We start from the raw sequence: 17,144 nt of genomic DNA, 5'->3' as shown, positions 1-17,144 counted from the left end.
AATAATGCACTAGCGTCTTGCGCCCGAAGTCTGGGGAGCTACTACTGAGCGCCAGAGCTGCGCGCACTGCCATCTCCCCCGTCCTCTCCTTCTCGTATGGAGAGCGGTCTCCACGTCTGGGAAGCTTGCCGATTCAACAATAAAGCATTGAACATCCTCTTAGTCCCCCTGACAACGTAATGGTCCAGCACCAAAAGTACCCACAGCCTTTTTCCGGTGATACATACACATAGACGAACAGAACTTGAACCAGTGGTCTAGGAGATGTTTCGGATTAATTTTGGAGTGAAGAATTCTGCTGTAAAGTCTCGTATTATCTAATTACTACGAGTTCTATGATGTCTGTACTTCCTGCGTGGCCAAAATAACGAAAGTTTCTCTCACTGACAGCACCACTTGAATATACCCTGTTCAGCAGCCGAAAAGGCAATTTTGAGCACTTCTTGGAGCTACCAGGTACAGACACCAGTCAAGATGGCGCTAAGCTATCACACCTCCACAAAGAAATGAATTATTAGCTCCATTACCGCAAGCTCACTCTGAGTTGAGTAAGAGTTAACAAGCGATTAGCAACAGAAAGACAAGGCTGTCATCAGACAACCAGGCTACCTTAACCTTTCCTACTGTATCATCGGTCAGGGTTATCCTTGCTGTAATGACTGTAATTGTTTACCGGCCTCCAGCTCAGAGATTTACTTCCTAGCGAGCTCCTCGATACAGCTTGCAGCTGTACATCACTCCGCGTGACCACCGTCTTCCTCAAGATCCGTGGGAGAAAGTGCTACTCAATCTCTTCTCATCGTTCTGCCAATCCTCAACTTTGTAGGCCTGTGCATTCTTCTCCAGCACCACATATCAATGAGTTGATCTTTATCAAATATGCAGCTCTTAAGTCCACGTTTCCGGTAAATAACTTTAATTCTTCTGGCCTACAGTTTATTATGTGGTCAAAGTGGAATGCAGTGATGGTCAAATGACTTGTTTGGATTCAGCTGCGTCCAGACAAAAACAGTTTTGCTAATGCATAGGACTTGCAATTGAAAGCGGACTAGTGTCGAAAACTTAGACTCTAATATTTGAAACTTGTGCGGCGCATATGATTTGATATAATCACTATTTCCAAGACTCAAGAAGTGGACCCGACTGGGAGAGATCAGTGTATTTCACCGGTGTGCAAACAGAATGCAGCACGTGTATACGTCCAGCAATATGGCTGAATAAACATCATGGGAACCAATAAGCTGATGGCGAGAAATAAACAATAACCTTTAACATGTTCTTTCTCTTTTACGTCGCACCGACACGCAGAGGTCTCATGGCGACGATGCGATAGGAAAAAGCTAAGAGTGCGGAGGAAGAAGCCATAGGTACAGCCAACTGTGAAAACGAGAAACCATCTTCAGGGCTGCCGACAGTGGAGATCGAACACACTATCTCCCGAATGCAAGCTCACAGCTGTCCGCCCTAAGCGCACGGTCAGTTTCGATATTCAGCAGTGTAGCCAACTCGCTTTTGTTTGGAGTGCAGCAACCTTCACTGTACGGGAGTGAATGCTGTGTGGAGGTAACCGACAAAAAGGTAGCAATATACACGAAGATTACGTGTGCGTACGAACCAGCGGCGATGATTCGTTCCACTAACTACATTTGTTGGTTTTCAGAGAAGTCGAAGTACCGGAATACAGTCCCGCAGCAGTTCTTTTAGTACCGAGAGCACCGGACTGAGCCAAATTGGGCAACCGTGGGGTCCTGAGATGGGGTTACCAACGAAATTAATAGATGACACGAGAAGTGGTGTATGAGGCTTGAGGTATCCGCTGTCTGTCGGAAGAGGCGACTAAATGGGACGCGAGTGGCTGCTCTTAACATGGGAGCATGGGTTAGCGACCACGGGGCCCTTAGCTGAGTGCTGCCTTTGCTTCCAGGCTCCTCACTTTCAACTATCCTATCCGACCTCCCTGGGTAAATTCTTGTTCTTTTTATTAGGTTGCGAGGTCTAGGGAGTATCATTTTCACGCTGTTCGTGGGCGTTGTGTTTCTTTGCCGATACCTTCATATTTCGAAGTGTCGAATCCCTTCAGTTTTCGCTCTGATTAGTGTTATAGAGGATGGTTGTACTTCCTCTTAAAACAATAATCATCACCACCGTCCGAGAAGTGACGTGGCATTGTTAATGAACATTACCAAAGATGCTGGAAATGACCTCATCTGAAGAAATGAAAAACTGAGGATCCACTTCGCGTCTGGACTTTAACGCGCACAACACTCGATCTGTTCCAACTCTTTTCGCCAGCGAGCTCGTTTCACGTCATCTTGCCTTAAAACAGTTCCGCACAGGTTGTGTTGCACAGCGACGTACTCAGGAGACATTGACATCACGGTTTGCAGCATTTCCTGCGATAGCCAGTAACAAGCATCAATTGCGCACCCGGTAGAGGGCTAAGGAGGCACGAGGCTTGCAGACTGAATGTGAAAAGGTATAACGATCCATACCGAAGATGTCTGCTGTCAAGATAGACACTTGTGGAAGATCCGACACACCATATCTGTTACGATCATTCAGTAATAATACTATGTTTGTTTGGTTCTGAGCCCCAGACAGTCAATGGTGATGCTTACTAGATAATAATGCTTTTGCTTTACGTCCCAATAACTACTTTTTACGGTTTTTGGAGACGCCGAGGTGCCAGAATTAAGTCCCGCAGGAGTTCTTTTAGTGCCAACAAGTCTACGGATACGAGGCTGACGTATTTGAGCACCTTCAAATAGCATCGCACTGAGCCTGCCAAGTTGGAGTCAGGTCCGCCTCTGTGGTGTGATTAGCTGCCACCCCCGGAGGCCCGGGTTCGATTCCAGGCTCTGCCATAACATTTGAAAAGTGGCACGAGGGCTGGAACGGGGTCCACTCAGCCTCGGGAGGTCAACTGAGTAGAGGTGGATTCAATTCCCACCTCAGCCATCCTAGAAGTGGTTTCCGTGGTTTCCGACTTCTCCTCCAGGCAAATGCCGGGATGGTACCTAACATAAGGCCACGGCCTCTTCCTTCCCTCTTCCTTCTCTACCCCTCCTAATCTTCCCATCCGAGACCAAGGCCCTTGTTCATCATAGCAGGTGAGGCCGCCTGGGCGAGGTACTAGTCACCCTCCCCAGTTGTATCCCCCGATCCAGAGTCTGAAGCTCCAGGACACTGCCCTTGAGGCGGTAGAGGTGGGATCCCTCGCTGAGTCCGAGGGAAAAACTAACCCTCGAGGGTAAACAGATTAAGAATGAAAGAAAGTTGGAGTCAGCGCCTCATCCGTCTGAGCCACACTGAGTCCACTGAAATGTAGCCTACTCACGGCAACACTTTCGCACCATTCATAATTCCAAATAATAATAATAATAATAATACTAATAATAATAATAATAATAATAATAATAATATTATCTGCTAGAGGATTTCTCTTCCAGTTCCAGCGGAAGTCAAGCGACTCCTCGGAAGGTTGTTTTCAGGGGTGGGATAGACGATATAATGTACGTAGAGGAAAGAGAACGTGATCTGATTCTTTGGAGAAAGAGAATATCGAAAAATGTGAAAGGTTTTTACATGAAGGCTGCGTGAGGTTTGCGAACCGAAAGCCTGTTGGTCGTGGAAAACGACAGAGAGAGATGAGCAATATCCGTGGTCGACAGGGGAAATCTAAGAAGTTGAGCGTGGACATAACACAGTGAAATGGAGGATGCACGCTCCGCTGAGCAGTCATTCGACCGGTCTGCTCTTACAAGGTAAAGCTATTAACTGTTAACCACATCACTCGCTGTACCGGCAAGTAGCGTGTTTACATTGCGTGCTCTGTGTTGGAACCAGATGTAATCTACAGCTCTGTTTCGTTTTCGAAAGGTCACGAGAGTGAGTGCTCCTCGAATCCAGGCGTTACTCGTAGACCAGAGTTGGTTTTCCCGTCAATTGGCAGGTCGCTGGTACACGCTCACCTTCTAAACGGGCCAAATGCCAAACACACACACACACACATACACACACAATGTATGTCATTCCTTTAAACTCCAGAACCAGACCAGATACTCCCACTGGATACGTAGTACGGACATGTCATAAAAAAACAAAATAAATTATTTCTGGAAATGATTTCTTCTGCTCAGGAACATGCAAATTAAACGATGCATGAATATTTCTCCAAATTCAAATGAAAATAACGTACATTGATGACCAACACGACAAACTCCCAGTCAAATTCGACACTTAGAGGAGTATAGCTGAGATGGGCAAAGCGTACCCAGCGGCATTCAAAGATTTCGGCAAACGTTTGATCTCCCTGGCCACTCACTTGCCTAGCAGGGGGTGATTTGGTTACGTGCCAGATGCGACCGTGCCGGATGCGACCCGGCCATTATCGTGCCAATAGCGACCGAGCGGATATGCATCGTGCCGCATGCGACCCATCAATCACTTACAACTTATCTGCATTAAGGGCTGTCACCAAGTGGCAGATTGTTTTTTATCAGCAGCTAACTTGGTATTTTCTAAAATAAAGGTCTGACACCGTTATTAGCAGGTTAGAGTGCCGTTGGTCGAAAGAAAAATATAATAATGTTGCTGGCTTTACGTCCCAGTAACTACTTTTATGGCTTAAGGAGACGCCGAGGTGCCGGAGTTTAGTCCCGCAGGACTTATTTAACGTACCAGTAAATCCATCGACACAAATCTGACGTATTTGAGCACCTTCAAATACCACCAGACTGAGCCAGTATCGAACCTGCCAAGTTGGAGTCGGCAGACCAGCATCTCAACCGTCTGAGCCGTCGAGCCACTTAGCCAGGATGAAAAAAAAATTCACTATCATAATGTAGGCCGGCAGGGTAGGAAAGTTGGTGTATACAATTTGTAATCACTAGATTGCGTACGAAAAGCCTGGATTCAAATCCAAACCTCTTCGCAGTGTTCAAATGAAGTGAAGGAATATGATGCTGTTGATGGTGATTCGGCCCTCGGATGGGGACGTAAAGCATTGAGCAGACCCCTTGGTATTATTCGAAAGGAGTAGGCTACGTGCCGACACCGGGTTTCATCTTTCCCTACCTCATTATCATAATCTCACATCCAGACGCGCAGGCCTCCCATGAGCGTCAGGTAGAAAGACCTGCACCAGGCAAGCGGAACACGTCCTCGGACACTCCCGGCACTAATAGGACACGATAAGTAGGTAGGCCTAAGTCGTAAATAATTTCAGAGAATTAGGATCTTTTTTTTTTTGTTGCTAGTGGTATTACGTCGCACCGACATAGACAGGTCTTAAGGCGACGATGGGATAGGAAAGGGCTAGGAGTGGGAAGGAAGCGGCCTTGTCCTTAATTAAAGTACAGCCCCAGCATTTGCCTGATGTGAAAATGGGAAACCACGGAAAACCATCTTCAGGGCTGCCGACAGTGGGATTCGAACCCACTTTCTCCCGGAAGCCAGCTCACAGCTGCGCGCTCCTAACCGCACGGCCAACTCGCCCGGTAGGGAATTTATTGAACATCTCCCTTGGTAAATTATTCCAATCCCTAACTCCTCGTCTTATAAACGAATATTTGCTGCAATATGTCGTCTTGAGTTCTAACTTTATCTTCATATTGTGATCTTTCCTACTTTTAAAAACACCACTCAAACGCCATCTCACCACTGAGCTCGGAACATCCCGCTTAGTCGAGCAGCTCGTCTTCTTACTTCTAAGTCTTCCTAGCCCAAGATTTGCAACATTTTCGCAACGCTACTCGTGTGTTTTGTTACCAAACATTATCGATTGTTTTCTGAAAGTGATTCAAACTTAATTTCGGAGTCCCCGGTACAGCGTAATTAGATTCTGATACAAATTTAGATATGACTAGCTAATGTACCCATGCTTCGCTACGGAATTCTACATTGTATTCAGAATTCTAGGTTAAATACTCTACACGTTGTGAATAAGATTATATTAAACTACATAGCTCTTAAAGTTACTCAGAAAAGCGACGGGCAAGTTACCGTACGTGTTTTCGCATGTGAAGACTTGGTTAGGAAATTATAATGGCAGGTCCTCTTGCCTACTGTCAGTCACAATCAACTTGGTAAGTTTTCATTATGATGGTAGTCAGTGGCCCGTCAGTGGAGTTGGGCAGTTTGATGATAATGGCAGACACTCACTCTCTACCTGTCCTTTTACATCCTCAGAAAGACTGTCTTTGTGGTTTTGCCAACTGAAATCATCACAGGTCATTACAATGAAGTCAACAGAAATGTCGCAGTTACAAGCAATGCTATCATAATTATGAAATACTCGATAAAATAGAAAACCGCACATTTTCTCATTTTTAACAGTACTATGCTGCCGATCTAACAGTCCAAAGTTCCCGACCTGGAATGACCAGGCCGCAGACAGCCGTGAACAATCCTCTCCCATTATTCCTTTAAGTGTGCACACTGCTCATTCCAATCCGTGCCACAGAGAAGGAATCAAATGCGTGGAGTACTATGATAAACCAGAATGTTACGTACCAGTAGTACCAGAAAACCGATGAACCAGAGGAAAGTCATGCTAAAGAAGAAAGTGATCTAACTCCACATTCCCCTGTGGAGGGGGGGGCGGTAGAATTACACCCACGGTATTCCCTGCGTGTCGTAAGGGGCTCTCAACTTGGGAGCGTGGGTTAGTGACCACGGGGCACTGAGTTGAGTCCTAGCACTGCTTCCACTTACTTGTGCCAGGCTCCTCACTTTCATCTATCCTATCCGACTTTCCTTCGTCAAATGTTGTTCTAATCCAACCCCGACGGGATTAGAACTTTCTAGGCCTGGAGAGTCGTTCGTTTTCACGCCCTTCGCAACTCTTGTCTTTCTTTCGCTGATATCTTCCTTTTTCGCAGTGTCGGATCCCTTCCATTTTTCTCCCTGATTAGTGTTAAATAAAGGATGGTCACCTAGCTGCACTTCCTCTTAAAACAATAATCACCACCACCACCAACTCCCCAGCTACTTCCCGCCAATATTCACGTAGTCGGCTATACTCCGTACGCAGCAGTAATCCCATCTATCGGAGATGAGTGCAAACAGAAGAGACGAAGCATATCACAAAATTATTAATAAAATAAAAAGTGTATGATCATGAAAGAAAATTAATTGTTCTATTAACCGGTGCTATCGGAGCTATAGCAGCTACTATAGGAATAATTAAGTGATTCCAACAGTCAATGTAATGTCATTGTTGAGTACTTTTATGAGCTTTTGATATTGTAGGCTTCACATTTAGTTTTCTTCCAACTCTCTGATATTGGGGCATCTAATGTAAAGGGAGTCTTCCTTTCTTTCATGACTCCCGCTTGTCTTATTCTTCAAGCAATCGTTCCTTTACGATCTCCCTTGGTTAACTCTCGTTCTTTTCTGAACCCGACAGTATTACGTATGGAAGCATAGAGACTCTTTAATTTTCACGCCCTTAGTAGCCCTTGTCCTTCTTAGGCCGATAAATTCATTTTTCGAAGTATCGGGCCCCTTCCATTTTTTCTCACTGATTAGTATTATTTGAGGATGGTTGCCTAGTTGTACTTTCTCTTAAAACAATAATCACCACCACCACTCTTATCATAGTCGGTACGGTAAAACTGAATAAAACATACATGATCGGAAAGGAGCGACTAGCACTAATGCATTGACTATATTTTGTGACAGTACAGGGCCTAACTTCATACTTTGAACTTAACAAACCTAACGAACGTTCGGTAAATATTCAACAATGAGGCCTAAAGCGCAACTTGACCTTTTCCAATGATGATGATGATTCCTGCCCTTTATTTGTCCTTTTAAGGTGAAAACAGAAAAGCACGGAACCCTATCTTCAGGACGGTCGTCTGTGGAATTCAAACCACTGACCATTCGATTTCAGCAAACTCGCCGGAATAGCGTGCTGCTGATAACTGCTGTTCGGGTTGGCCAGTCGTTAATTAATAATACTATAACTAGAACACAGCTGTCCGGCTGCACATCTGAATGGCTAGCGTACCTTCTGGCCCTGAGGACCCGGGTTCGATTCTCGTCCGGGCCAAGGATTATTACATTAACAAGTGCATTCCTATGGTTCAGAGACTGGGTATATCTGTCGTCTTCAACACTTGTACGCAGCACACAATAGGACTTGTCACTCACCACCACCACCAACACCACATTAACATGTAGCATTTCTCCTCTAATGGTTGGCGTCAAGAAAAGCATCCAGCCGTAAAAGAATATCAAATCTGCTACACACCCTGACCCGCAGTAAGAACCGGATAGAGTGGAGAGTAATAGAAACGAGCCCAGTGGCATCACTGTTCGCTTCTCACCAAGGCAGTCCGGGTTTGATTCCCAGCCAATACGAGTGGGATTTACGAAATGAAATACTACGCCCGTTTTCCTGGAGATGAAAAATGGGAAACCACGATAAATCATTTTAGAGGATGGCCGACGGGGTATTCGAACCCAGCAGCCTACCGAAGTAGCTGTAATTAGTCGTCCGGCAACGCACTGACCTATCCTGCTTGGTACCTTCTCCCAGACATGGAGGTGCAGCTCCATATGTGGACATATTTTAGGAAAATACTATTTATTTGCTACTGGCTTTACGTCTCACCGACACAGATAGGTCTTATGGCGACAATGGGATAGGAAAGGCCTAGGAGTTGGAAGGAAGCGGCTGTGGCCTTAATTAAGGTACAGCCCGAGCATTTGCCTGGTGTGAAAATGGGAAACCACGGAAAACCATCTTCAGGGCTGCCGATAGTGGGATTCGAACCCACTATCTCCCGGATGGAAGCTCACAGCCGCGCGCCTCTAACCGCATGGCCAACTCGCCCGGTGGGAAAAGACGTAAACGCATCACCATATTTCGTGTTGTAAAACGAGTTTCCCCCAGAAGTGTTATGTAAAGTAGGGGCAGTAGCTGCTTATAAGACTTTTTGAAATGACATTGCACTTCGTTTAGCTTACCTTATCTTGGGTGATGACACAACTTATCAAATGACAATTTGCTTGTCAACGCCGGTCGCATCCTGTCAACGCCGGTCACATCCGGCACGGTTACAGATTATGCGGTCGCTAGTGGCACGGGTCGCATGCGGCACGGTCGCATCTGGCACGCCACCGGTGATTTATGACGGAAGTTCGCATTCCCCTTCAGAAATCCTCACAGCTCTGTTGCCAATGCACCTCTTGTAAAATAGTCGTCAGTCTCTCTTTTCAGCTCAGACAATTCACACTTGCTTTGTTCGCTGTTTCAAAGTTTTGGATTATTTCTTTGCTTCGTTAATTAATATTTGTGAAGTGTGTTGCTTTTCATTTCACTTCACGCAGTGATGTGGAGACCATGGGAATCACACCTGGAAATTATACAACCGGGGAGAATGACCAGTACCTCGCCCAGGCGTCCTCACCTGCTATGCTGAACAGGGGCCTTGGTGGGGGATTGGAAGATTGGAAAGGATAGGCAGGGAAGAGGGAAGGAAGCGGCCGTGGCCTTAAGTTAGGTACCATTCCGGCATTTGCCTGGAGGAGAAGGGGAAAACACGGAAAACCACTTCCAGGATGGCTGAGGTGGGAATCGAACCCACCTCTAATCAGTTGACCTCCCGAGGCAGAGTGAACCCCGTTCCAGCCCTCGTACCACTTTTCAAATTTTGTGGCAGAGCTGGGAATCGAATGCGGACCTCCGGGGCTGGCAGCTAATCACACTAACCACTACACTACAGAGGCGGACAATTATTATTATTATTATTATTATTATTATTATTATTATTATTATTATTATTATTATCCCAGTCCCTGGTTCGTGATTTTACTTTTCCTTTGCTGGGCGAGTTGTCCTTGTGGTTAGGGGCGCGCCGCTGTGAGCTTGCATCGGGGAGATAATGGGTTCAAGCCCCACTGTCGGCAGCTCTGAAGATGGTTCTCCGTGGTTTCCCATTTTCACACCAGGAAAATGCTGGGGAAGTACCTTAATTAAGGCTACGGGCCCTTCCTTCCCACTCCTAGGCCTTTCCTAGCCCATCGTCGCCATAACACCTATCTGTGATGGTGCGACATAAAACAAATTGTAAATAATTGTTGTACTTTTCCTTTCTTTACTGAAAGCGAGACACTGATATTAGCAGCATGAAATTACGTATAATATTTTAATGGGCCTACTTTGGTATCAATTTAAGTTTAGTCTTTGTCGAGTTTATTTGCCAATCCCTTCTTCCTGTTTTTTCTTTCTTTCTTTCTTTCAACATCTGCGACCACCACACGGGTTAACCACGAAACAAATTATTCTGCGATATTGGTTTGTGCTGTGGTTCATGATCAAGTTTTTATATTTATATTTTGACTTTAGAATAAATTAAATGTTAACATTTTTAAATAATCGACGCAAAATATGACAACCTTGCTTTTGTCAGAGCTCACTTGCCTTTTAAACGACACGCGCCTCTTGTGTCCAGAGGAAAGGAGCCGACTGTCAACCCTCATTATGACTAAGGCGGGCAGAATGACAACCCTCATTATTACCAGGGTGGGCCAAGTTTTGAGATCAGAGGATACCACGTGGGTATGCTTTGAGCGTCAGGACTATACTGTCTACTGTATTGGCGCAGTGTTCTATGGTAATAATAATAATAATAATCGTATGGCCTCAGCTACCGTGTGCAGACATTTCAATTTGACGCCATCTGGCTGTCTGCTCGTCAATTTCGACGTTCCGCTTTACTCTAGGCCCCCACTAGATGGCAGATCGAGTAAACCGAAACTCTCTTGGGCGTCTATGGCTGAGATTTAATGAATTTTTTCGGGTAAACACCAAATGTGTCACCAGAGATCTTTTACATGCCGACATCGCACGACATGGAGTGTCGAATGGACTTTTTTCCGCCCTTCAAAAATCCGACTACCTCTGCCGGGTTTGAACCCGCTATCTTGGGATCCGGAGGCCGACACTCTACCGCTACTTCGTTTCATGTCCTCTGTCTTTTATGCTAAACTAGATAATATGTTTCCGCCTGTCGCGTCGCGTTGTTTTTACGTCCCACGTTTGAAGAATTTTCGGGGACGCCGAGGAAGTCCCGCAGGAGTTCCTTTACATGCCAGTAAATCTCCCAACGCGACGCTGACGTATTTGATCGTCTTCAAATACCACAGCATTGAGCCAGGATCGAACCTGCCAAATAGGAGTCAGAGTGAACTGGGCACCACCATAACGGTAAGGGAAGATGATTTAATCTCAGGTCACACAGTTTCGTGTAGAGAATTTCATTCACAGAGGTTTACAGACTGAACAACAGCATGCATGTACGTCGCTGAAAGAAAGAAAAAGAAACGACTTTTCCCTTTGCGAAAATCCCCCACCCATGGGACCCATGGCATAATGCCGTGTAACAAACTCAACGCGCGTTTCGAATATCTTCCCTTTCTTCATCAGGAGAAAACAGAAGCACGACGCTAAGAGAAAGCAACAAAGAACTTGAAATGGTGCCCTCAGATAGGCCAAGCTAGGGACAACGAATGGTAGCAGTAAAGCAGGTAGCCATGAGCCTGTGTCGCGGGCTGTTTACGTATTTCTAGCGCCTCCCTGATGACTTTGGGGCGATGTTCATTTATCCGCGTCCTCTTGTTGAAGAAAGTCAAGGTACCTTTCGAAACGCGCGTATTGTAGTTTATTAGACGGCACAATCCCAAAATTATTAAATCATGTATAGTTACTTCTTTCTTCCTTAATCTGTTTACACTCCAGGGTCTCTACCGCCTCTGGAGCTTCAGACTCTGGGTCGGGGATACAACTGGGGAGGATGGCCATTACTTCCCCGAGGCGGCCTCACCTGCTATACTGAACAGGGGCCTTACGGGGGGATGGGAAGATTGGAAGGGATAGACAAGGAAGAGGGAAAGAAGCGGCCAGGACCTTAAGTTAGGTACCATCCCGGTATTTGCCTGGAGGAGAAGTAGGAAACCACGGAAAACCACTTCCAGGATGGCTGAGGTGGGAATCGAACCTACCTCTACTCAGTTGACCTCCCGAGGCTGAGTGGATCCCGTTCCAGCCCTCGTACCACTTTTCAAATTTCGTGGCAGAGCCGGGAATCGAACCAAGGCCTCTGGGGATGGCAGCTAATCACACTAACCACTACACCACAGAGGCGGACATGTATAGTCACACGGGGCGTAAACGATATCTATATGTTCAGTTATTTCTGAGAAATGTGAACCTCTTTCCTTTTTTTGAGCGAGTGTACTGAACCAGTGTGGATGCGCCCACACCTGCCGAGACAAGATTGCTACTATAATGAAATTGACAAGGGAATCTGGAAATCCCCGGACAGATTACCTCATGGTTAGCCTGCCGTAAGTAGCGACGAACCTGATGGGCGTCCTATAAAATAAACATAATTACAGTCTTCAATAGTCAAAAGTAAGGCGCTTGCGCAGGAACTGATGAGCTCAGATACTGTATATGTGAGCTGATGGGCAACAAGCCTTACTGACGTATGGCAGGGAATAAGGGACCGCCATTCAGTTCTAACGCTGCTATTATTGCGCTTACCATGCGGTGTGGCTTTCATGTTCCTTGCCTTGAGCCGCGCCAACAGGAGACTAGCGAGAAGAAGGCTACTCTTTGCCTCATGCCGCACCAGGAAGAGGCTTGCGGTATCCAACGACTTTCTTGTCAATTTCGCTGCGGAGTATAACCCTATTATTGATTAAGTCAATTACGGATATTACATATTTCACAGGTTCGATAGAAGGAACTAACAACGTGCAACTCAATGAAGTATGACAGTGCCCGGACCTCCCCGTCACTTCTAGGCAACCCTTTGTGACTTCGCGATCTCTGCAACACCGCCATTTAGTGACTAGCTACATTAATTGTGAGAGCCATTTGCATAATGAAGCGTCTCCGTTCAAGGCCGAGCTTGTTGACCGGTAACCAATGTACCGTCAAACGCGGAGAGTAGGCTTATCTACCATTCCCAGTGCCGTAGAGCCTCCGAGGCTCGGCCTCGCACCACTGCATACCGTGGTTCAAATCCCGGTCACTCCATATGAGATCTGTGCTGCGGAGGCGGGACAGGTTTTTCTCCGGGTAGTCCAGTTTTCCCTGTCATCTTTCATTCCAGCAAAACTCTCCATTCTCATTTCATAGCATCTATCAGTGATTAATAAATCACTTTGGGAGTGGCGACTTCATCGTACTAATAGCCTTGATTTCATTTCATCCCTGACCCGATCAATGACTGGAAAACAGGTTGTCGGTTTTTTTCCAGTACCGCCCTGCGACTGATTGTAGCAACCAACTCTCTCACTACTTTCATGTCTTTTATTTCCAGGTAACGAGTAAGACATTCTAAGTCTACCCATGTAACTGCATTGCACTTGAAACACAAAAATGGACTTAATTTTTTATGTCAGACATTCATTTCAAGGCCCCTGTTCAGCATAGCAGGTGAGGCCGCCTGTGTGAGGTACTGGTCCTGTTGCACAGTTGTATCCCCCGATCCAGAGTCCGGAGGTCCAGGACACTGCCCTTGAGGTGGTAGAGGTGGGATCCCTCGCTCAGCCTGAGGGAAAAACCGACCCTGGAGGGTAAGCAGATGAAGAAGAAGAAGAAGAGAAGGAAGAAGAAGACATTAATTTCACGTCTTATTGAAAGTCGTTCTTCTTTCTTTCTTAATCCGTTTTACCCTCCAGGATTTTTCTCTCGGATTCAGCGAGGGATCCCACTTCCACGGACTCAAAGGCAGTGTGCTGGAGTGTGAGACTTTGGGTTCGGGGGATACAACTGCAGAGCAGGATTAGTACCTCGCCAAGGCCGGCTCATCTGCTGTGCTGAACAGGGTGGATGGGAAGATTGGAAGGGATAGGTCTTTTGTTAAGTACCATCCCGGCATTTGCCTGGAGGAGAAGTGCGAAACCAAGGAAAGCCACTTCGAGGATGACTGAGGTGGGAATCGAACCCCTCTCTATTCACCTGAGCTCCCGAGACTGAGTGCAGTCCGCTGCAGCCCTCGTACCAATTTTCAAATTTCGCGGCAGAGCCGGGAATCGAAGCCGGGCCTCCGGGGGTGGAGCTAATCACACTAACCACTACACCACAGAGACACCTAGCCTTTAGCTGATCCCCTCACGAGCTCATCTTTTTGCTCCCTAATATACATTCGTTAAAATGTTCATGGCTACTTTGTTCATTTTCCACCTACTTTCAGAGATGGTTGTCGTCTACTAACAGGTAGGTAACGCGTTACGTTGTTCTTGTGTTAGGCTGCTCAGGCTGTCGTAAAAGGAACATTCTATCAGGAACGTTTTCGCTTGAAACTGATATGACTGATTAAAAAGTGATTTTTGTGATGTTTTCTGAGTATAAACATGGTTTCTCAGGTTTTTCCGACCTATCACGAAAACTTCACTACTGCATACAAAGAACCTTAAAATACTTCCAGTTGAGAACTTATACGACAACACTACTTAAAAGCGATTCAAAACTCAAAATAAAAGTTGGTGTTCCGTGTATCTAGGGCTACTGAGCCCGGAGCCGTGGATTCTATTCCGGACTGATTCTAGGTGCAAGTCTTTCTAGTTGATGACCATGGGTAACGTGCGTGTCTGTTGAGGCTGGGCGGAGTGGTCCAGTCCGGTGGGATTTAAAGGAGCTCGTATTTTAGTGACGCGTCTTCGAAAACCATCACAAGTAGTTACTGGTCTCCCTGACTCAGTCGGGAGTCAAACCGAGGATCCCTTGGTCCAAGAAGCAATATGCGAACAACTGACCACGTGTCACCTCGTATTCTGGTACACAAAGGCGCCATGGACTTTCGTTTAGAGTTTTCTGTCCCTTTAAGTGGACGTAGGTAGTCTCCGACTCGCGCTCGAAGGCACATAAATGAAGACAATAAACTTATGACAAAGTCTTTACTCTACAAAACTGAAAATTGTGCACAAAATTAGTTAATATTTGTATTAATTTGATTAGACAAATATATCCTCAAATACGTGCCGTGAGTTCGTACAAGTCTGGCGCTACCTCACAAATATTCCGTTGCATAAAAGTTAATGTTATTGTTATTCCGGAAATTGTAAATCAGCTGAGAACGTTAGATGAGTTCAATGTCCACTTCGCGAAACTACAGTAACTAGACTGTCATGTTCGGATCCACAAACATGTTGAAGTGACGCCTGTTCTTGCTCGAAACTCGCGACCAGGATAGCACCTCACTTTCTAAGCTTTTCAAATAAAACTATTTGTAATATTCACGCAAGCATTACGCAGTATGTGGCAACAACCTCCCTGAGTAACTTGATGCAGACCGCACTTATCGTTGTAACGCAGCAACACAAATTATTAACTATAATCAAAACGTTTACTTTCATTTTGTTACTTTCCGTGTCTCATGCTATTTGTCCCTTGGCCTTCTGACCCCGACTGATCTTGGCTCAGTCCGGTGGGATTTGAAGGAGCTCATCATATACGTCAGTAGATTTACTGGCACGTAAAAGAACTCCTTCGAGACAAAATTCCGGCACCTCGGCATCTCCGAAAACACTTAAAAGTAGTTTTTGGGACGTAAAACAACATAACTTTCTTGGAACCGAGCGAGCTGGCCGTGCGGTTAGGGGTGCGCATTCGTGAGATAGTGTGTTCAATTCGAACCCCACTGTCGGCAGCTGGGGCTGTACCTTAAATAAGACCACGGCCACTTCCCCGCCCCATCGCCGCCATAAGACCTACCTGTGTTGGCATGACGTAAAAAAAAAAAAAAAAAAAAAAAAAACAACCCTTCCTTGGTCAGACGTAACGCTGTTAAGTTTCCATGCAAAGTCCTTTCCGTAACACCGTCATATCATCGGATGTCTATGCTAAATTCTGTCAGTCCTAGAGGTTGTTATTCTTTCTGGTGGAAAACACCAAGATTACCCTACATCTCCATCAGGGAGACACAAACACAAGTCATAATAACTGGTTATGGAGCAACTTGTTCCTAGACTTACAAGTTTTTCTCATAGTGTGAACCGTGTCACCTAACACAAGCAACCAGAATACCGCGTGAAACGTGAGAACAGTTAAGTAGTAGTTTTTTAAATGCCATTCTGTGTGTGTTCATAACAACAAGGATCAGAAATACAATGTTGCTTCTCACTACTCGAAAGTACTCACCCATGAAGGCGTGTGTTCATCTCCCTGCGGCTGTTGTCTTAACGAATCGTCGCCGCCATCTCCATCCTCATCGTCATCCTCATCCTCGTCTTCGTCATCGTCATCATCAAAATCATCTTCATCGAAATCGTCGTCTTCGTCCTCATCTTCGTAAGAATCCTGCCCTTGGGGCTTCCAGTGGTGAACTGGGGTGTGTGGAGGGGGTGTCGGGGTGGTGGTTGTGCTGGTAGTTTGTACCTTCTCCAAGCGATTCAGGAGCCGCTCTAGGTGCGGGTACCGCTGGGCTTGGTGGTGAATGTTTTTACTTGACCGGGTAGCAGCGTGGCTGGACTTGAAGTAGTATCCCTCAGCCGAACAGCAGAGCTGTAGGACAAGTCCTAAGGTTACGAGAATGAACACTGGTCGAACCATTGCGGCTGTTAGGTGTCTTCACGAACACACGACATCCCGGCACGGTCTATCGCGCCACACGGCCAACACTAACTGAGCTACTCGCTCGAGCTTAGCACGAGGCAGACCAGCACACAGTCGGTCCACGCTTCTCATTGGTCGAGCCCTAGGAGGGGAGGCACCCCATTCGATCAGCTGATACCTCGACAATATCGAGCGTATAACCCGTCATCAGTTCAGAGGACGCCGGGTTCGATTGCCGTCCGGGTCAGGAATTTTAGCCGCGTCTCTTTAATTCGTCTACCGGGCGAGTTGGACGTGCGGTTAGAGGCGCGCAGCTGTGAGCTTGCATCCGCGAGATAGTAGGTTCGAACCTCACTGTCGGTTTCCGTGGTTTTCCATTATCACACCAGGCAAATGCTGGGGCTGTACCTTCCAACTCCTAGCCCTTTCCTATTCCATCGTCGCCATAAGACCTATCTGTATCGGTGCGACGTAAAGTAATTTGTAAAAAAATATTCCTCCGGCTCAGGAGCTGAGTTTTTCTGTACGTCTTAAAATCTTCACGTAACTAGACCATAGCACATCCATC

General features: G+C 46.2%; 1 protein-coding gene across 1 annotated transcript in view; it reads right to left on the bottom strand.

Moving 5' to 3' along the window:
• The window catches only part of LOC136881212 (uncharacterized), a 566,280-nt gene extending 549,707 nt beyond the window's left edge, over positions 1 to 16,573 (bottom strand). Inside the window, exon 1 of the mRNA XM_067153938.2 lies at positions 16,163 to 16,573. Coding sequence (XP_067010039.2) covers positions 16,163 to 16,573 — 411 coding nt within the window. The remainder of the gene's footprint in view (positions 1 to 16,162) is intronic.
• Positions 16,574 to 17,144: the final 571 nt, after the last annotated feature.

The sequence above is a fragment of the Anabrus simplex genome, chromosome 9 (assembly GCF_040414725.1).
Source record: "Anabrus simplex isolate iqAnaSimp1 chromosome 9, ASM4041472v1, whole genome shotgun sequence".
Lineage (NCBI taxonomy): Eukaryota > Metazoa > Arthropoda > Insecta > Orthoptera > Tettigoniidae > Anabrus > Anabrus simplex.
This window is presented reverse-complemented; position numbering and strand designations above follow the sequence as displayed.